This window comes from Dendropsophus ebraccatus, chromosome 11 (assembly GCF_027789765.1).
Source record: "Dendropsophus ebraccatus isolate aDenEbr1 chromosome 11, aDenEbr1.pat, whole genome shotgun sequence".
NCBI classification, from domain to species: domain Eukaryota; kingdom Metazoa; phylum Chordata; class Amphibia; order Anura; family Hylidae; genus Dendropsophus; species Dendropsophus ebraccatus.
Genome location: NC_091464.1, coordinates 60,435,635 through 60,456,589, shown reverse-complemented (window position 1 = coordinate 60,456,589; position 20,955 = coordinate 60,435,635). Strand labels below are relative to the sequence as shown.

Here is a 20,955-nt window from a genome sequence, read left to right as displayed (position 1 = left end):
GAAGGTTCTGCTGCAGAAGCAGGACTACACTGAGAGGTAGCAACAACTCCACTACTACAGCTACTACTATCCCCAATATACTATACTAGTGCCATGTGTCAGCACTAGTATAGTATATTGGTCACAGTAGTTGTATGGCCATGTGTCAGCACTAGTATAGTAAATTGGGGATAGTAGTTGTATGGGTGACACATAGAACTTGTATAGTATATTGGGGATAATAGTTCTATGGCTATATGTCAGCCATACAACTACTATCCCCAATATACTATATAAGTGCTATGTGTCAGCCATGCAAGTACTATCTCCAATATACTATACTAGTGCTAACACATGGCCGTACAACTTCTGTGACCAATATACCATACTAGTGCTAACACATAGCCATACAACTACTATCCCCAATATACTATACTAGTGCTAACACATAGCCATACAACTAGTATCCCCAATATACTATACTAGTACTGACACATAGCCATACAACTGCTATCCCCAATATACTATACTAGTGCTAACACATAGCCATACCACTACTATCCCCAATATACTATACTAGTGCTAACACATAGCCATACAACTACTATCCCCAATATACTATACTAGTGCTAACACATAGCCATACCACTACTATCCCCAATATACTATACTAGTGCTGACACATAGCCATACAACTACTATCCCCAATATACTATACTAGTGCTATTTGTCAGCCATACAACTACTACCCCCAGCACACTATACTGTGTGTCAGCCATTATACTACTAACTCCAACAACTATAATAAAAACCAAAAATGGAAAAGAAACTGGCATCATTGCATGCGTAATTGCACTATTAAATTATCGCCTTCCCGATCTTGCACGGTATACAGTGTTTGCGCAAAAAAAAAAAAGCTAAAGTAATATATATGCAAACATGGTACCAATCAAAGCTGCAGATCATGACTCAGAAAGATGACTCTTAGACAGCCTTACAGTTATGGGTTAAAAAAGTTATTGGAATCAGAAGCAATTTTAAGAACATATATTTAAAAAATGTTTTACTTTTATAAAGTGTAAGTTGTAAATTAAAATGAATATATATTGTAATAATACAGACCTGAAGAATATAGATAACATCAAGTTTATTACATAGTGAACAGTTTAGAATTATTATTATATTATTAGGGGGGGGTGGATTATACGCTAATTACCGAAATGGTATCAAGTATCAAAATAAAAAAGTTGGTATTGGTATCGAACTCAACATTCTGGTGTCGTGACATCACTAGTATATATACAGTATATAAAGGCAAACAAAAAATACCATTATACTACAGGTGTATACAGGATCGGCATGTAATGGCGCTTGTATTGGAGGTGCAGATAGTGAAGGTTACCGTACCCCCAGTGTCTGAGGACTGTCTGTATCTTGTCTTCACACCAGCTGACCAAGAGAAGAAGGAGAAGCTGCTTGTGTCACTGGGTATCTCTGTAACTAAGGGTGTATGTGAACACTGCTGTTGGTTTTCATAGATTCAGATCTCAGGGTTTCCTGATAGGACTAAAGAGGGTGGAATAGAGGTGCACTATAAAATTCAGGACTTCCTTAGGAGTTGGAATCCTGTTAAAATCTCTCTAGGAACAAAATGGGCAATCCGAATAAGAAAAGTAAAAGGACACCACAAAAAAAGATGCTAGTGACCAAGAACAACTGAGGTCATCTCAAATTTTGCTCGAGACCACCTGGATACTTGTCATCCCAACTGTGAAGCATGGTAAAGGGAGCATCATAGTATAAAGTTCCTTTGCTGTCTTTGAAATAGGATGTCTTCAAAACATGATTTCAGAGGTGTATGAAAATATTTTGACTGTATATTTGGGGTTGCATCGCAAACATGGACTTGACTGTGTTCACCAGTAATAGATAGCTTTATATTGTTTCAGGTCATGGTGGTCATACATGGAGGAGGTCTGCAGATGGGAGGAGCTTTGATGTTTGAGGGTTCTGCATTGAGTGTCTGTGAAAATGTTGTTATTGTCTCCATCCAGTACTGGCTGGGGATCTTCGGCTGTCTTAGGTAATGTATCCATTGACTGTCACTCATATGCCTATGGGGTAAGTCATCAGTCATTTCCCAACATCATACATGCAAGGCCGTGAGTTGACCACTTCCAGAACACAATTTCTCATGTATATGTAAGGAAAAGATTGTGGGGCACCATCTTACATTTAAATCACTAAGAATTTCGACACACATGTTAAATCCTAGGCCACCTCTTATACTTTAGCTGTTATACTCTAGACCAGACGTGTCAAACTCAGGCCCACCAGCGGTTTTAAAACTATAATTCCCATCATGCCTGGAAAGCCAAAGCTAAAGCTTTGGCTGTCCAGGCATAATGGGACTTGTAGTTTTGCAACAGCTGGAGGGCCTGAGTTTGACATCCCTGCTCTAGACCAATTGCCCAACTTTGGCACAAAGTAGAGGCTTGTACCAAGCTGTGTTCACTAAGACATATACCCTTGTCTTATAAGGTGAAACAAGTGTCTGCCTTGGAGTAATGGCCCTACTACATGGGGCGATTATCAGACACACATGCCGATATGACTCTGTGTAATAAAGCTAAAGATCAGCCAATAAATGACCAAAAATGTGTTTAGCAACTAATCGTGATGGTCTAACCTGTTAAAAAGTCATTGGCTAATTGTAGAAAACGGCTGCACAAACTGTAAACAAGCTGAAATCAATGAGATAAGCGCTAGTCTAATACGGCCCTAGGAATGCACCAATGCCTTGGTGGTTTGAGGTAATTTTATCTATCCCAGATCACCCCAGTAAGGACATTTGTTTCCCTCTCCCAGCACTGGAGATGACTGAGCTCATATATTTCAGAGATCGTTCATTAGTGCCACCAAACTTGTTGAGTGTCTGAGCATTTTTCTTATGGCGTGTTTGGTTTTTCTTGTGTTTATGACCTGAGGACTTTAAAAAGCTATTGAGTGAGGTACAACTACTGGGACTTTCACCTATCTCCCGAAAGAATGGTGTGCACTGCCAGCATGCGTTCAGCTCTATAGTAAGGACAAGAAGCTGCATAATCAGTGGCAGCTGCTTATCTTCCTTCTGCATAGTAGTTTTAACAAGGCTTCTGTAACAGGTTCCCATATGAGAATCAGCGCAGGCAACAGGTCTGGTGCAGATCGGAGTCTCACAGCTTTTCCTGGCACTTCATGTGGTCTTGACCACACTCGGCCTCACTCCCTGTCTTACTTTTGTCCATATAGTGCAATACATTGAATGAAGGGGTGATGGTCCAGTGCTGTTGACTTGGCTTAGGTTACATTCACATGTAGCTTTTCCCGTAACTGTGGATCCACAATTACGAACAAATTTAGGGCCTATTGATTTCAATTGGCCTTTTTACACTGTTCATTATTTTATGGATCTGTAATCCATGTAGTACGGATCTTCAAAAATTACTGACAAGCTTTAGTATGGACTAAAGCACAGATGTCCCATAGAAGTCTATGAGAGTGTCCGTAATTCTATGAGAACTTCCATAATTTTTGCGGATCTATAAAAAAATGTAACAAAACATCCGCAATGTCCGCAAAACCAGAAAATAAAGAGGAGGCGAGTCATCTTTAAACCATTCCCACTTACTTAACTATCACCTTCCCCTTTTTTGCTAATCTGCAAAAAATATGGATTGCGGATGCAATACAAATGAATTACGGATGATTATTTTTTTTGTGGATTGTGGACGAAGATTGCAAACATAAACTATACTGAAAACCACTGAACTTGTAAATGTAGCCTTACACTCTCTTGAGATTCTCACATGTTTCTGCTAACCCATGGTGTATCCCAGTCCTGGCAATATTACCTACCAATAATGACAGGTAATATCGTCAGTGTCGGATCAGTGTTTTACCAGTTAGTTGCTAGTACATATGGCTGTGACTCAAAAGTCCAATGGCAACTCACACAGCAAGGGGTCTGGAGCCACTAGCTGAATATCACTGGTGTACAGAGTGAATGCCTGTGTGATGTTTACTGTATAGAGAAATCTGCATGATCCTGATATGGATCCTGTAACAATGGTTGACACCCTCAACAGCCAAAGTCCAGAAAAACTCTGTAACATGTAACATATCATATCGCCCAGGGCAGATGACATATTAGGACATGCAGATCTGTTAGGACTGGGACTTTGTACACTCTGCACTGATGGGGGCTCCAATAAGGGTTATGCTGTGCACTCTGGTTCTAGGGGTCCTGGCATCAGGTAAGGAGACATTACAATGAGGGGCACTGTTGGTGCAGGAACAAACTGAGAAACACAGAAAGTTTTGTTGTGCAATGTACAGTGTCATATGCGCAGGAGAACTTAGAACAATTACAGCCTAGTACTGCTATTTTGTGTGAGCTAAGAGGTTGGGCAGCCATGCACAGACGCCTTATTACATTCACCATTGAGAGCAACATGATGCCAGGAAGATCTGTATGCACTAATCTAATGTGACCTGTATAAAAGTGACTCTGCACCAGTCTGATATCATGTAGGACACCTAAATATGTGTCCTGATATCATTTATGACACCTATATATTCGTCCTGATAGCATGCATGATGCCTATATATGTGTCCTGATATTATGTATGATACCTACATATGCAGTGTCCCAGATTGGGAATCCACTGCTTCTATATAGCAGGTAAAGGTAGGTACTGTATATGTAAATGCTCTGAAACTGAAGCCTGTAGTTTGCTGCTCCTGCCATCAGGTGTCAATGTAATTTATATGTTATATTGCTCAGCTGAAGGAGGAACTGCTTGAGGGTTAATCGGTTACTGTATTGATTGTATGTATTTCTCTATGAGTAATGCGGTGTCTTACCACGGGTGTTACAGTTAAATACACCCTTTGCAAAAGTCTGTACTTATTGTACTTGTGTGGTGATAAAAGTAGTACTAAAGTTCACCACTAGATGTCACTGAATTGTATATGTGTATTTGGAATCTGCACAGCTGAAAGATGTAAAGGGTTATTGTTTATTTATGTGTCACCTGAATCTGCAGACCAGTAGGAATCTGTTTTCCTTCTTTCCTAGCACCTCTCTTCTTATTTCTTCTATTGCACTCTTCACCTAATTACAGTGCATGTTAGTTATGCTGGAGAAGTAAGTCATGTGGGAAACAGGAAAAGTAAGTCAGTCTTAGCTAGAACCCTGTATGGGAAAGACACAAGACAGTACACCTCTAACAACTTTCTTACAAGTAACGCTACACAGCATTATGCACTGTTAAACCTCTCTTAGGAGAGGACAAGCCAGAGACAACATCAACCCACGCTGTGGACTAGGAGAAGTAACAGAGCAGGACAGTATCCACGAAAGCCACAGAAGCTAGGAACTGATCCGGATAGAGCAAAGTTGCAATAAGCCTAGGAACTCTATCTCGCAGCACGGATGTCAGCAGGGTACCCTGAGCATTCTGCTCATCCCAGGTAACAAGGTCTGGGGCCTGTGTCACCCTCTAGGAAGGTTCAGTCGAGTCTAGTGGGCATAATGTGGTGTGAAGACTAAGCAAAGGTCAATACATGGGCACAGGTGTTCTTCTTCTTCTAAGTATTCTACCTCATCCTCCGACGTCCCGGCAGAGCACAGTACTCTAATGGCATACTCCTCTCTGCTGCTCTGTTTCTTCGTATTACTCAACACTACTCAGTCAACACGACTATATCCTACATTGCACTTTTACTACAGATCAGGTTGCTGTATTGTCAAGTACTTATCTGGAACTATTGTCAAGTGTGTTCTCGAGTGATTTATCAAGAGAAACCTCATACTGTTGATTCTGTATGAACTGCTGCACATTTGCAACTTTTTTTTTTTTTTTTAATAATTAATATATATTATTACCAAAATTAACAAATTATCAACTTATTACATCATTTTTCCCTTACCAATCTCCCACCCCATTCCCCCGTTGACCCCTCCCCCCCCCCTTTCCCTTCCAACATATCATTATTTTCCTGTTGAGTCAAACCTGCAGGGCGCCATTCTTTTATTTTAACTTCTACTCCTATCAACTATATCCTACCCTCCACCCTCTATAATTTATACTAACACTTATATCCCATTCACACCCCCAGGTCGCCGGTCAGCCGCGCCCCCCCCCCCCCCCCCCCCCCCGACACCGAGAGGCGAAGAGCCATGGAGCCGGGTCAAAATCCATCCCCACCCAATGCCACCATTCTGTAACACAAATAAAGAGAAAGTAATCTTTGCATTTACCATTTCAGCTGGTTGATTTTATCCACTCTTCTAGCTCTTTACCTCCACCAGATATACCCCTGTCAAGGGCTTCACCAGGGAAGAACAGGCTGTATTTCATTCATCCCAACTGCCCATGAACCCGGTCCCCCAGGTCCCATGAGCAGCTGGCCCCACCAGTCCAAAAGGTCCCACCGCTCACGTATAATGAACAGCAGCCACTTCCGGGCGGTCAGGCTCCTCCACTTCCAACCTCCCATCCATACAACACCTTCTCTTTTAATTACCAATCGATTGTCTTGATTTCCGGCCCTCGCACATTTGCAACTTTGAGTAAACCAGTCTTCTTCACGTTAAAGAGACTCTGATTTCTCACTATCCACGACACAGCACGCACCGCAACCTTGGGACACTTCCCCTTTCTGTGGGTGGCAGATCAGATAGTCCGGAAGGGTCACTACACCACTCTGGCCATCCGTGATCACTCTAACCCAAGGGACCTCGTAGCAGTTCGACAGGACACTGAACACAGGAGAAAAGGGTACAACCGGCCTTGTAAAATTAAACAGGCATGCCACCACACCTGTGTGCCCAACCGGCACTGGTGTCACGAAATAACACTCCAGGTCCGGCTGTATCTCAGCCAACCACCTCCAGCATGGAGTAACACATCACCATCTGGCAAGTGACCGGCCAATCCTCCGATATAACATCACACCGGGGGTTGAACACCACAGTAATGCCACTCTATGATGCTTTAGGATACACACCAATATCCAACATACAATATACAACACTGGGCAAGGTATCTCAGGGGGATATTAGCCTACCCTAGAGGGCGTCTTAAGTTCCCTTGGCAAATTAGATTCTCTCTCAGGAGTTATATAGGGTTGGGATGGAGCTAGTTGGGGCATGTAGTAGTTGGTTGGAGAGAGCACTAGACAAGAGAGAGCTTGCTGCTGGGATTCTTTCAGGGCCTGGCCTGGAGGCCAGAACCCATTTGTGGGTTACTACACTGAATCAGAGTGTGCATGCAGTCCTTTTCTTTTTCCACCACATCTGATCTTCTAGTTATGTCTGGCTAGAGCATGGTGATACTGTGGTAGATGGTACGGGACAAAACTATCCACGCTGAGCAACATCTCCTTTTTCATCCTGATGATTCCTCCAAGATTCTCAAGACAATGGCTAGGTAAGTGCAGATAGCCTTTCTTAGGTGCAGATGGGGCTAATTGGTGTAAAAATAATTGCAAATGGTAATTTAGCAAATATTTTTTTTGCATCTGCCCCAACTGCGCCACCTTCGCCAGTGGGGTGGAAAGGGAGCGTTACGGGGGGTGCGGCAGCATGCAGACGGGACGCGGCCTCTGTGTGCGCCACATTTATCATTTTTCCGGTGGAAAAACGATATTAAAACCTATGCCAGCTCAGCCAGCATTTCAAAATTTTCGCACAGACAGGCTCTGTGCAATCAGAATTTATGTAGAGGCAGTGCGCCTCTACATAAATCCCCTGAGCTCCGGAGCTGCAGGGATATTTGGAAGCCTGCATAAAAAATGACAGACTTCATAAATGTCCCCCCTTGAGTACAGGTGATTGTCAATTATATGCAATTGACTCTGAAGTTAAAAGAGCCCCTTGAAGCAGAGTACTGTGCTAACTAGAAAGGTTCTCTCTAGGTAGTCCACTTGATAACTATCATTAAAGCTTATGAAAGTCACCCTCTAAAGAGACTTTTCAAGTTAGAGTACTTCTAAGTCTACCTACTACCACAGTGATTATGGGCATCTTAAAAGAGAAAAGCTGAAAAATGTATTCTCAAACTAAAGAGCACCTTGTGAATAATGCTATTGCATTGTATTGTACCGTACCTTTAAGAGACTGTTCAGTAAGTTATTTGTTTTGAAACTACCTGTGAATGAAACTACCTCCCTACTATTGCACTGCACAAGAGGGTAATAGGAACACTTGGGTCCCAGGGAGAGCTAACTACCACGCTACCAAGCCCCGTGACAAGTGCTGCAGTGTTACCACAAAATCTAGCTCCTGCCATAACACCTGAAGCCCTGGGTCAACACAATATCAATACTAATCTTATACATAAACAAGCACTGTGCGAAATGACATTAATCCTGACTAAGCTACCGTGAGCAGCGCTATGCATGGGGTTTAACTCTCTGGTTCAGCTGTCTATTGTGCATATGCAGATCTATATAGCCTTTATAATACTTGTTCACAGTTTTGTCTGGTATATCTTATTTCATGTCCTCATACTTCGATCCGCTATTGTGTTTGGCTTTTGCCTGGTTATTTTGCTTATAATATAGATTTCTGATGTATTGTCAGGACCATAAGACCAGAGAGATCAGGCAGAGTAAACACAACAGTGAGCCATAGAGCGAAGTCCCCCAAAACTATTCCTGCCTACTTGCCTGCCTACTCCCCTGCACTCACCGATTCATCGGTTTATTCTTTGGGCAGACGGCGTAATGCGCCTGTGCATAGAATGAAGTCTATGGCACAGGAGGAGATGCACACGGTGAGGCGAGTTGCGGAATCCGCGTCGGGTGATTCCTCAAGATGCACATACTGTACCATGACACTGCAAGAAGAGGATTAGAGCCGTTTTAAGTGTTAATATGTGATTTTTATTTTTTTTTTTTATTTTGCCTGTGTCAAAGCTGTAGTATTTTCATACAATGGATTGTGCAGTTTTAGTGCTACCTCTTCTTTCTTGTTCTTCTTCTTTTAGATAATCACATAGCACTTGTGGCACTCATTAGTCATATATTATATATTGTAATGATGCCCGCCTGGTTTCCTTTTTATCTTCAGTGATTGACACCCTCAGTAGCCAATCACAAGTCCAGGGCAATTCTGCCAAACAGGTTACTACTCTGCCTAGAGCAGTTGCCTTAGATCTGCATATCTGGTAGAACTAGGACGCTGTATGCTCTACACTGATGGCGGCTCTGATGAGAGTAGTTGTGCTGTGGACCCTGGCTGTGGGGGTCCCGGCATCAGGTAAGGAGATATTATAATAAGGGGGCAATGTGGGTGCAGGAACAATACACCGGAGGATGCATAGAAAGTTTTTTGTGCAATGTGCAGTGTCATATGAGCAGGAGAGGTGAGAGCAATGACAGACTATAGTTCTCAATGCAGCAAAACTTACAGGATTTTTTTGTGCAGCTAGATCCTCTCTCCTGTAGAGTGTAAGCTCTTATGGGCAGGGTCCTCTCTCCTGTAGAGTGTAAGCTCTTATGGGCAGGGTTATCTCTTCTGTAGAGTGTAAGCTCTTATGGGCAGGGTCCTCTCTCCTGTAGAGTGTAAGCTCTTATGGGCAGGGACCTCTCTCCTGTAGAGTGTAAGCTCTTATGGGCAGGGTCCTCTCTCCTCTATAGTGTTAGCTCTTATGGGCAGGGTCTTCTCTCCTGTAGAGTGTAAGCTCTTATGGACAGGATCCTCTCTTCTTTAGAGTATAAGCTCTTATGGGCAGGGTTCTCTCTCCTGTAGAGTGTAAGCTCTTACGGACTGGGACCTCTCTCCTGTAGAGTGTAAGCTCTTATGGGCAGGGTCCTCTCTCCTGTAGAGTGTAAGCTCTTATGGGCAGGGTCTTCTTCCCCTGCAGAGTGTAAGCTCTTATGGGCAGGGTCCTCTCTCCTGTAGAGTGTAAGCTCTTATGGGCCGGGTCCTCTCTCCTGTATAGTGATAGCTCTTATGGGCAGGGTCCTCTCTCCTGTAGAGTGTAAGCTCTTATGGACAGAATCTTCTCTCCTGTAGAGTGTAAGCTCTTATGGGCAGGATCCTATCTCCTGTAGAGTGTAAGCTCTTATGGACAGGGTCCTCTCTCCTGTAGAGTGTAAGCTCTTATAAGTAGGGTTCTCTCTCCTGTGGAGTCTAAGCTCTTATGGACAGGGTCCCTCTCCTGTAGAGTGTAAGCTCTTATGGGCAGGGACCTCTCACCTGTGGAGTGTAAGCTCTTACGGGCAGGGTCCTATCTCCTGTAGAGTGTAAGCTCTTATGGGCAGGATCCTCTCTCCTGTAGAGTATAAGCTCTTATGGGCAGGGTCCTCTCTCCTGTAGAGTGTAAGCTTTTATGGACAGAGTCCTCTCTCCTGTGTAGTGTAAGCTCTTATGTGCAGGGACCTCTCTTCTGTAGAGTGTACGTTCTTATGGGCAGGGTCCTCTCTCCTGTAGAGTGTAAGCTCTTATGGGCAGGGTCCTCTCTCCTGTAGAGTGTAAGCTCTTATGGGCAGGGACCTCTCTCCTGCAGAGCGTAAGCTGTTATGGGCCGGGTCCTCTCTCCTGTAGAGTGTAAGCTCTTATGGGCAGGGTCCTCTCTCCTGTAGAGTGTAAGCTCTTATGGGCAGGGACCTCTCTCCTGTAGAGTGTAAGATCCTATGGGCAGGGACATCTCTCCTGTAGAGTGTAAGCTCTTATGGGCAGGGTCCTCTCTCCTGTAGAGTGTAAGCTCTTATGGGCAGGGTCCTTTCTCCTGTAGAGTGTAAGCTCTAATGTGCAGGGACCTCTCTCCTGTAGAGTGTAAGCTCTTATGTGCAGGGACCTCTCTTCTGTAGAGTGTAAGCTCTTATGGGCAGGGTCCTCTCTTCTGTAGAGTGTAAGCTCTTATGGGCAGGGTCCTCTCTCCCATAGAGTGTAAGCTGTTATGGACAGGGTCCTCTCTCCTGTAGAGTGTAAGCTTTTATGGATATGGTCCTCTCTCCTGTAGAGTGTAAGCTCTTTTGGGCAGGGTCCTCTTTCCTGTAGAGTGTAAGCTCTTATGGGCAGGGTCCTCTTTCCTGTAGAGTGTAAGCTGTTAACTGTGCTCCAATTCAGAATTTGCAGGTTATTTTTGGAAACAGAAAGTGAGACAATCCCAAAGACTTAGCACACTCTTTGCAGACACTGAACAAGCAAGGGATGCTACTGGAGTAAGAAGTACCTAAATTTTATTGCATTCAACTTTTAGCTGTTTCTGTGACTTTAGGACAGCAGGATGGTCGCCCTGAGGTGAAAACACAATATGGCAAGCTGCGGGGAAAGACAATGTCTGTAAAGGGAACAGATAGGACTGTACACGCCTTCTATGGAGTCCCCTTTGCCAAACCTCCAGTTGGGGCTTTGAGATTTGCAGCCCCAGAACCCCCCGAGGCATGGAGCTCAACCAGGGAGGCCTCAGGCTATGCTCCAATGTAAGTGCCCATAGAGGTTGTTGGGGTAGAGCTCAGTGACAGGTATTATCAGATATAAAATACATACACTATATGTATTTTACAGGTGTCTGCAGGATCGAGACTCGATGGAGTCAGTATTAAAGGAGTGGAAGTACAAGATTACTATACCGTCATTCTCTGAGGACTGCCTATATCTGAACATCTTCACACCAGCAGATGGAATAAAAGGGAAAAAACTGCCTGTAAGTGTCACATTTACCTGTGTAACTGGGGAGATTATGTAAATCATTGCTCTGTGTGCTTATAGATTTCGACCTCCCCAAGTTTCTTATATGTAAAATATTTACAAACTGTATTTTTATTATAAGTGCCTGTTCTCACTACAGATTCGGCAGTATCTGGGCTGATATGTGTGTGTGTGTGTGTATATATATATATATATATATATATATATATATATATTTTTTTTTTTTTTTTTTTTTTTTTTTTTTTTAAACCTATACTGATACTTCTAGGGCACCACTCATTCATCTTTAGGACGTCAGCTTTCTCTTCATGTGAATTTGGCTCTACAATGGTGGTAAGAAATGATATGCAAAGTAGCTCTCACACCTCTTAAGCCAGGCATGTCCAAACTTTTTTCGAAGAGTGCCAAATTTGATGAAGTGAACATGTGCGAGGGCCGACCATTTTACATGCTACATGCTATATGCTTTATAACACAGGCAGATAATAGCAAGCTGTGAAATAGTCGCACATCAGATAAATGAAATTATAGCACAGTGAAAGGCAGTCAGGGGTTAATGAAGGGTATGACAGCTTGCTACCACAGATTTCTATATGCTCCCTTTATGTATCGTGAGTGAATAGCCCTGCTTTTCCTTGCCTACAGTAGCCAACTCCTCTTCAGAGACTACCACTACCTATGTATGGCTGCAGAAATTTTTTGTTCGAGGACCCTGCTGGTCTAACCCTTCTGGAAGAGTAGGGTGGCGTTGGAACTTTTAATATATATATTATTTATATAAGTTGTGTATAACTAAGCTGAGGTCATCAGCCTCCTTGACCTCTGAGGAGTTGTAAGAATCTCCAGCCCTAGAACTCACGACGTGCGAGATCTCCAGCTGGCCGGATCACCGTCAGTACTCAGTACTGAAATCTCGGAAAGCCGAAATCTTGCGATGTCCGAGATGTCAGTACTCATTACTCTAGTGCACGAAAAAGGAAAGCCGAAAACTCGGACATCACGAGATTTCGGCTTTCCTTTTCCGTGCACTAGAGCGGCAGCGGCAAAGCTGCAAGGTATCTGCTGCTGCTGGATAACTGGGGGGCCGTAAAAGGTCAGAACGCGGGCCGGACTTTGGACATGCCTGTCTTAAGCAAAGAGATGTCCCTTCAAGTCAAGTCTCGCTCAGTCAAGGAGCCTTAGAACACTGACTGGGGGAGGTGTGAGAGCTACTTTGCATATCCTTTCTTCCCAGAATTCTCAGTGGAGCAGCAATGGTCTGTAAGTCTCCACACGTCTTTATGACGAGCTCTCCTTAACCCCTTAAGGTCAAAGCCAATTTTCGTTTTTGCACTTTTGCTTTTTCCACTTTATGTTTAAAAGTCCATAGCGCTTGCATTTTTTCACTTAAAGACCCACATGAGCCCTTATTTTTTGCAAAACCAATTGTACTTTGCAATGACAGGCATTATTTTTCCATAACATATGCTGCGAAACTGGAAAAAAAATAATTTGCGCTGTCAAATTGAAAAAAAAAAGGAATTTTTTTTGATTTTGGGGAGTTCTGCATTTACGCCGTTCGCCCTATCGTAAAACTGACTTGTTGTGCATGTTCCTCAAGTTGTTACGATTACAACGATATATAACATGTATAACTTTTATATTATCTGATGGCTTGTAAAAAATTCAAACCATTGTTAACAAATATATGTTCCTTAAAATCGCTCCATTCCCATGCTTATAGCGCTTTTATCCTTTGGTCTATGAGGCTGTGGGAGGTGTCATTTTTTGCGCCATGATATGTTCTTTCTATCGGTATCTTGATTGCGCATATGCGACTTTTTGATCACTTTTTATTACATGTTTTCTGGATTTGATGCGACAAAAAATGCGCAATTTTGCACTTTGGAATTTTTTTGCGCTGATGCCGTTTACCGTGCGAGATCAGGAATGTGATTAATTAATAGTTCAGGCGATTACGTGCGCAGCAATAGCAAACATGTTTATTTATTTGTTTATTTAATAATTTATATTTATAAAATGGGAAAAGAGGGGTGATTTGGACTTTTCATAGGGGAGGGGATTTTTTATTAATAAAAAAAATTTTTTACTTTTATTTTTACTTTAACTAGAAGTCCCCCTGGGGGCTCCTATATACACAGCACTGCTCTCTCATAGAGATCAATGCTGTGTATATACACAGCAAAGATCGATCAGATCGGTCATAGATTGCTTTGGCCACAGCAATCTATTGCCGAGCCGGGATCAGCGTCATTCCGACGCTGAGGCCCGGCACGGGCAGAACAACTAATCCCCCCCCCCCCCCGCGATCGCATCGCGGGGGGGGAGATCCGTTCCACTAGACACCAGGGACGTGCGAGCAAAGCCTCTAAGTGCAGCTGTCAGGTTTGACACCCCCCGCGGCACCATGACGTATCAGATACGTCATGGGTCGCTAAGGGGTTAAGGAGAGTCACTACCCCTTTGCTCTACAATGGTAATAGCTAATCAGCATTGTGCAGGTTGTCTCTTTTTTCCCCTCCCCCACTCCCAAGTCTGGTATAAACCTTTCTTATTTATTAGTCATCTGATGTGCAAACCTGACCGGATACCATGAGGGGGTGTTTTCTTCTGTTGTTTTGTCTGTATATATATATATGTATATATATATATATATATATCTAAGTTGTGTGTCCATTACTCATTTAGCTGTGATAAAGGCTGGTGACAGCCGAAACACGTCTAGCTTACATGTACCTGTACACATGCTGTGTTTTATGGAAGTTTTTTCTACAATAAAGTAAGTGTTTTTAAGGACTTTTTTTGCATTTTTTCATTTGTGGATTTGTTGCTGCGGACTGTACCCCGTTCCTTCTGCATTTTTGTCCCAACACGATAAATGTGGACAAGGTAGAGTGTCTCTGAAGCTGCCATTTTTTTTCTTACTTTTTTTTAATTAACATCACACCCTACTACACCCCTCTTTCTGACACAGTGCTGACGGTAGATTGTTGAAGCGGGGTGGACACTACATTCACACTGATCTGTGTTTATCAGTACTTGACAGCTATATCTTCTCTCCGGGTCATGGTGTTTATACACGGAGGAGCTTTGGTGATAGGAGGAGCCTTGATGTTTGAGGGTTCTGCATTGAGTGCCTATGAGAATGTTGTTGTTGTCTCCCTCCAGTACCGGCTGGGGGTCCTCGGCTTCTTTAGGTAAGTTGTCGGTATTCCCCAACACCGTGCATACAAGCCCAGGGGTTGACCACCTGTGTTATGCAATACTGTGTTTATGTAAGGAACAGTTTATGCACAATGGGCCAGATGTATTAATACCAAGACTCTATACATCAAATTTATAGTGGCTCATGCTGTGTTAAATTTGGTACATCTGTTTATTTTCCACCGCATCAGCTACAAATGTTGTCCCAATATGTACATCTCAGGTCAACCCAGTAAAGACACAAAATTTTTTTCCCTCTTCCAGCACTGGAGATGAACGTTCTACTGGAAACTATGGCCTCTTGGACCAGGTGGAGGCTCTTCGGTGGGTTCAGAAGAACATTGCAGATTTCGGTGGTGACCCCAACTCTGTGACTATATTTGGGGAGTCTGCAGGGGGATTAAGTGTCTCTGCAATGGTGAGATGCAATGGTTGCAAGTCTGATATTATGGCTATCATAAATAGCATAGCAACCATGCAGTCAAGGCGGCGCAGGTGTAAAAGACAGCTCCAGAAAGTTTCATCCTCTGTTGTCTACTTCTCTTTTCAGGTGACCTCTCCATTAGCCAAGGGCTTATTCCACAGAGCCATTGCCGAGAGCGGCGTAGCCATAATGCCGGGTTTGGTGGCCAAGTCCACAGAAGAAGCTGCTTTTATGAGAAATGTAACTAACTATTATACTGTGAAATAAGCTATACTATGAGAAGAAGGCAAGATTGGGTCAAGAGATACTAATTATATGGAGGTTCAAATCGCTTATCATGAGATTTTATGTCTTACTTTTGCAGATTTTGGCCAACATTTTGCTCTGTGATGGGGACATGTTTGATTGTCTGAAGGCAAAATCTGAAGAAGAGATGCTGTCTCTTTTAGTTACTATGGTATGGTCCATGCAGTTATAGCGTTGAATATCCTGTAGCCTGTTGTCATTGCTTAGACCTTAGTCAAGGTATCCCTATTGCATGGAGGCAGTGGGTTGCTTTCTTCTCCAACAAAGAAGGCCAAACACCTTAAATTGCTGTTAACTGAATGATTGTTCAGCCAACGGTTATCTCTCCCATCCTATCCTCCCCATACACATGAACGTTCCTGCGCTCTTTATGGGGAGGGGTAAGTTCCATTAGTTCTCAAAACATCATCCACCGATATCATCTACCAGTGGAGTCTCTGGAGACCCATATGCTTGGGGATCATTTGGCTGACAGAAGTATAAAGTGTATGGGGACTTTTATTTCCAAAGTGACAAAAACTGTTTCACAAATTTCCTGTTACCAGAGAGCAAGGCATCATGAGACCTCAGCAAAACAAACAGACTGCGATTATAAGGTCAATCGGTAAATATGTAGATGTGGCTCTGGATAAAGAATACCACCACAGGTGATGAGGGAGGAGTATGAGATATGTAAAGCCAGGAGTTTTTTTTATCCCTTCCAGTTTAAAAAGCTGTTTCTCTTATTTGTACAGTATGATAAGTAATATTTCAGGGTGCACTCTTAACTTTCAGAAATGGATAAGTCTGCCTGCAACCATCGATGGGGTGATCTTCGCTAAATCAGTGGAACAGATATTGGCTGATAAAGAGGTTAACAGTGTCCCATTTATGACTGGAGTCAACAACCATGAGTTTGGATGGCTCCTTACATCGGTAAGACCAATAGAGTAAAAAACCATTAGATGATCCTAATAATGATGATAATTCTCATCCTTGTATCATCTCTAGGTTATGAACTTCAAAGTATTCCAGAAAGGAATGGAAAAAGAGAAGGCAGAAGATCTACTAAGAAGTTTTTTTATACTGGTAGGAATCTGGGGTATCCCGATGGTTTGTCATGTTCTACTTGGGGTGTGCAATCAATGCTAATAAACACAGGGTAGCAATGTTAATTTTTGCTAATGCAGAGCCTATGGGGGAGAGGGGGTGTTCTGCTGCTCCAAAAGAGACAAAATTGGACAAAGGGCCCTTCAGTGTATTTCTTGTTATGTTGTAATTCAATCTGACTTGCTGCGTTCAGTGGTGGAAAACATGGTTTTGCAAGAACCAAGAGGGACATGTTGTAGTATGATTTGCATAGCTACAGGTCCACCTGGCAGTGACTTTGTGGGCTAATTTTTTTTTTATTATTATTATTTTATTTAATAAATTATAATTTTGTCTCATTTGGAGAGTGGAGAGGGTGGAGGAAATAAAAATCCTTAAATCCTCCAACAAAATAGGTAGCCAACCTCCACTGCACTGAAGTAAGGTGGTAAAAACATGATTGTGCCTTACATTGTGTGATAGGCCTTACATTACAGTTACTCCTACCAAAAAACCCTGTATCCTATATATCCATGCAGTACTCACTCAAAAGATCAAACAAAGAGTTGACCTGGAACATCCATTATTTAATACTCTGATGGCCCCACCCCCACCAAACCTTCTATCATGCAGCTTTGCCACCTTCAAGCCATCTCAGAATATCTTGATATCTTTCAGAGGTCATTCTCCAATGCCACCAGCCTCCTTATAGACGAGTATGTCGGAGAAGAGACCGATCCTAATGAAATCCGTAACCGCATTCTAGATCTAATTGCAGACTTCATTTTTGTCATCCCGGCACTGAGAGCGGCCAAGTATCACAGAGGTACGAGTTACAAAATGTAGAATAACTTCCTTATGTATGATGTATTACTAAAATGATGTGTGATGTACCATACTGGACATCTTCTATTCCTCCCCGTAATGTTTGGGTCTTCTCCTCTTGGTTGCATGACATATGATATCACTACTTCTCCTCTCATTTCAGATTCTGGTCACCCCACCTACTTTTACGAGTTCCAGCACCGTCCCTCGATCTTTGAGGACTCTAAGCCAGACTTTGTGAAGGCCGATCACACAGATGAGGTGTATTTTGTGATGGGAGGTCCATTTTTGGATGATGGCCTTCATCCCACAGGTGACCCCCTTATAGTCCGCAGTGATGCAGACCAGGCACTGATGAAATGACAGGGAAATTAGGACATCACTGTCAGTTTCCATTGTGAAACCCTCATGTAATTAGTACATTTCTCATTGCCCCATTTTGTCACACACTCAAATAACATTCTGTGAAATTTTTACAGCAGAATTTTGATGGTTAAATTTGGTTGTATTGTTTGAAACCACATTTTGACACAGAGTTTACCCTTTTGTGTTTAATTTACTGCTAAAATGTACAGATGACACAAAGCACCCTTGTATTGTGTAGCTCACTTTCTGGTCTAATTCTCTGCTTTTATTTTCACTGAAGATTTCAAGGAAGAAGAGAAGATTCTAAGTAAGACCATAATGAAATATTGGGCCAACTTTGCCCGCACTGGGTAAGTGACTGGTGCACACAGTAGTGGATCATAATGTGGGCGGCCACTCAGGGCCCGAGGCTCCTGGGGGCCCACAGTCGCCCAAACAGCCCACATCTGATATTGTCCTGCACCTGCACATCACTTGGGCACCCACAGGAGGATACTGCTTGCATGCTCCAAACGCTGACAGACGGCCAGGACTTCTGGCGCAGGCAGCATCTGTCATAAGCGCTTCCTATACTGGAAGACACAAGAGTAGTGCACAATTAGGGACAGCTGTGGTGGTACGGGGCCATCTCTTAACAGAAAGGGGCATCTACTATTGGTGGGACTACACTGGGGCCCATCTACTATTGGTGGGACTACACTGGGGCCCATCTACTATTGGTGGGACTATACTGGGGCCCATCTACTATTGGTGGGACAACACTGGGGCCCATCTACTATTGGTGGGACAACACTGGGGCTAATCTACCATTGGTGGGACTACACAGGGCATATTCAATCTGCTTACTCCCTTAGAGATACTACCAAGTTCCAGCATTACACAGTCATGAATAATTACAATAGAACATTGGGGCACTAAAAGTTGCAGCATAACTTACTAAATAAATAGAATGTGGAACCCCCAGGCAATCCAAGTCCCAGCAAAACCACATAATAAATATACAGAGGTACGGTGGGGTTCTACAGCTTAACCTAGTCCTAGCTTAACCTACAGTAGTCATGAATAGTTGCACAGTGGAAATTTGAGTCACTACAGGTCCAACTATTACTGAGTAATAAATAAAATAAACAGTGGAATGTAGAGGCACTACAGGCCCCAGCATACTATAGTCAAAAATAATTATTATAGAACGCCAGGACAAAACAAGTTGTAGCATCACATAGTAGTAAGTAACACTGAGCCACATAATAGTAACCGCAAAACCACATAATAAATATACACTAGCGAAGTGGGGTGCTACAAGTCCCAGCATAACCCAGCCATGAATCGATACATGATATAACACATGGGCACTACAAGTCCCAGCACAACCTAGTAGTAATTAATAATGTGCAACTATTGAGGCTAATGGTGGCAAAATTGCAAGCAACGGCGGCACTACAAGTCACAGTGCAATCAGGTGATAAAGACATAAAGGAACACTAAAACACTACAAATCACAGTATAAGACTGGGTTCACACTATGTTTTTCCTATCTGTTTTTTTTCTTCAAAAAATGGATGAAAAAAACAGCCATCTGTGTACATTTGTTTTGATTAATTTTTCTATTGACTTCCATTATCAAAACGAATCAGTTTTTTTTAACGTACACAAAAATGTACGTGTCCATTTTGATCCGTTTTTTTTTTTTTAATGGAAGTCAATGGAAAAACGAATCAAAACGGATGCATACAAATGCATCAGGGTTTTTTTCCATCCGTTTAAAAAAAAAAAAAAAAAAAAAACCTATAGGAAAAACGTAGTGTGAACCAAGCCTAACCTAAAATAATCACTCAGTTAAACAGTAGGGCAGGGGCACTACGAGGTAAAGCATACCGAGGTTGTCAATAAATATACCGTTGAACACTGAGACACTTTAAGTCCCAGCATAACCTCAAAATGAATAAAGTATATAGTGATATGGAAGGGGCTACAAGTCCCAGCATTAATACACAGTAGAACAATGGGGCACTACAGCCTCCTTATTTTTTTTTATCCACAGTAATCCCAATGCGCCTGGCCTGATTCACTGGCCACAGTACGGCCAAGATGAAGAATACTTGCAGATTGGCATAAAGCAAAGTGCTGCAAAACAGCTGAAGGCTGGAAAGTATGAATTCTGGACCAAGGTGCTTCCACAGAAGATGCTGGAGAAAAAGGAGGCACACACAGAGCTGTAGATGTCACCAAAAAAGTTTACACAACAACATCCAAGATGACGGACTACTATAGTTTCCCCAAAACACATCAGCTTGATTGCATGATTGAGGCATATGGCTGGTGGGGAGGGAGGAGGTGTGCATGCTGCAGCTCAGCCCAGCCTCAGATGCTTAGAAGGAAAACATGATTTTATAACTTTTTATAAACATATAAAAAAAATCATCTTGCAGTACACCAACAGCTCAATGATTTCAGTGGGAGTTGTAATGCTTAATTTCTCCAGCTTATTAATGAATTTCAAAGCTTATCAATAAAAAAAAAAGTTTTTGGCTGACTGAATGGTCAATGTAATATTTCTTTTTATACCATGAGATCTAGGCCCGTATCCCTGTCCTAGAGAGATGGTTCCAGCAGCAGTCTTAGTATGAGTAATGTCTCATCTGCTCTATTTTCCAGTTGCAAAGTGCTGAAATTTTGGAGAGTTAAAGCCTGATGGCAAGGCTTCTCTTCCTCCTCCTCCTCCTCCTCCTCCTCCGGGCTCCTGACCCAGATGGCTCATTCACGTGGGATCAAGTCGCTAAAAATACACATTTTATTGATGTCCAGTAAACGGCAGAGCCGGGCTGTAAACTAAAGCCGAGCACTTTGCATATCTCAGAGAAGGACTTTATAATGGTTCAGACTTTATAATTTTTATGAGTATATAAAGTGATAGGTTTTGGTTAAATCTTGGCCTGGGGCTCCGCTCATACTATACATGTGGGGTGCAGGGTCCTGTGATAGAGATGAGGAGTGTGGGGAGCTCACACATCTGTCACCGCTCCGTCCTCCGCCCTCACATTACAGCAGCTATTGTTTCACTGAGGATTTCTGCGGG

General features: G+C 42.7%; 2 protein-coding genes across 4 annotated transcripts in view; one reads left to right on the top strand and one right to left on the bottom strand.

The window, feature by feature from the left end:
* ERG (ETS transcription factor ERG) overlaps window positions 1-20,955 on the bottom strand; it is a 284,049-nt gene that overhangs the window by 190,263 nt on the left and 72,831 nt on the right. The gene's annotated exons all lie outside the window — the stretch shown is intronic.
* Window positions 4,148-20,412, top strand: LOC138768085 (fatty acyl-CoA hydrolase precursor, medium chain-like). Of its 2 annotated transcripts, none has more exons than XM_069946124.1 (13): window positions 4,148-4,274; window positions 11,253-11,457; window positions 11,543-11,683; window positions 14,752-14,883; window positions 15,155-15,308; window positions 15,441-15,554; window positions 15,679-15,771; window positions 16,395-16,535; window positions 16,611-16,688; window positions 17,367-17,514; window positions 17,677-17,826; window positions 18,160-18,229; window positions 19,921-20,412. In XM_069946124.1, exons 1-13 carry the CDS (start codon window positions 4,217-4,219, stop codon window positions 20,096-20,098), a joined length of 1,662 nt encoding a protein of 553 aa, XP_069802225.1. In that variant the 5' UTR covers window positions 4,148-4,216; the 3' UTR covers window positions 20,099-20,412. The 2 variants fall into 2 exon arrangements, with proteins under 2 accessions (XP_069802225.1, XP_069802224.1); XM_069946123.1 differs by lacking the exon at window positions 4,148-4,274 and adding an exon at window positions 9,192-9,286.

Bases quoted from the DNA above. Each gene is read 5' to 3' on its own strand.
- LOC138768085 (XM_069946123.1), top strand. From the start codon at position 9,226: ATGGCGGCTCTGATGAGAGTAGTTGTGCTGTGGACCCTGGCTGTGGGG. The intron at 14,884-15,154 runs GTAAGTTGTCGG...TCCCTCTTCCAG, and splicing joins GGGGTCCTCGGCTTCTTTAG to CACTGGAGATGAACGTTCTA. The intron at 16,536-16,610 runs GTAAGACCAATA...TATCATCTCTAG, and splicing joins TTGGATGGCTCCTTACATCG to GTTATGAACTTCAAAGTATT.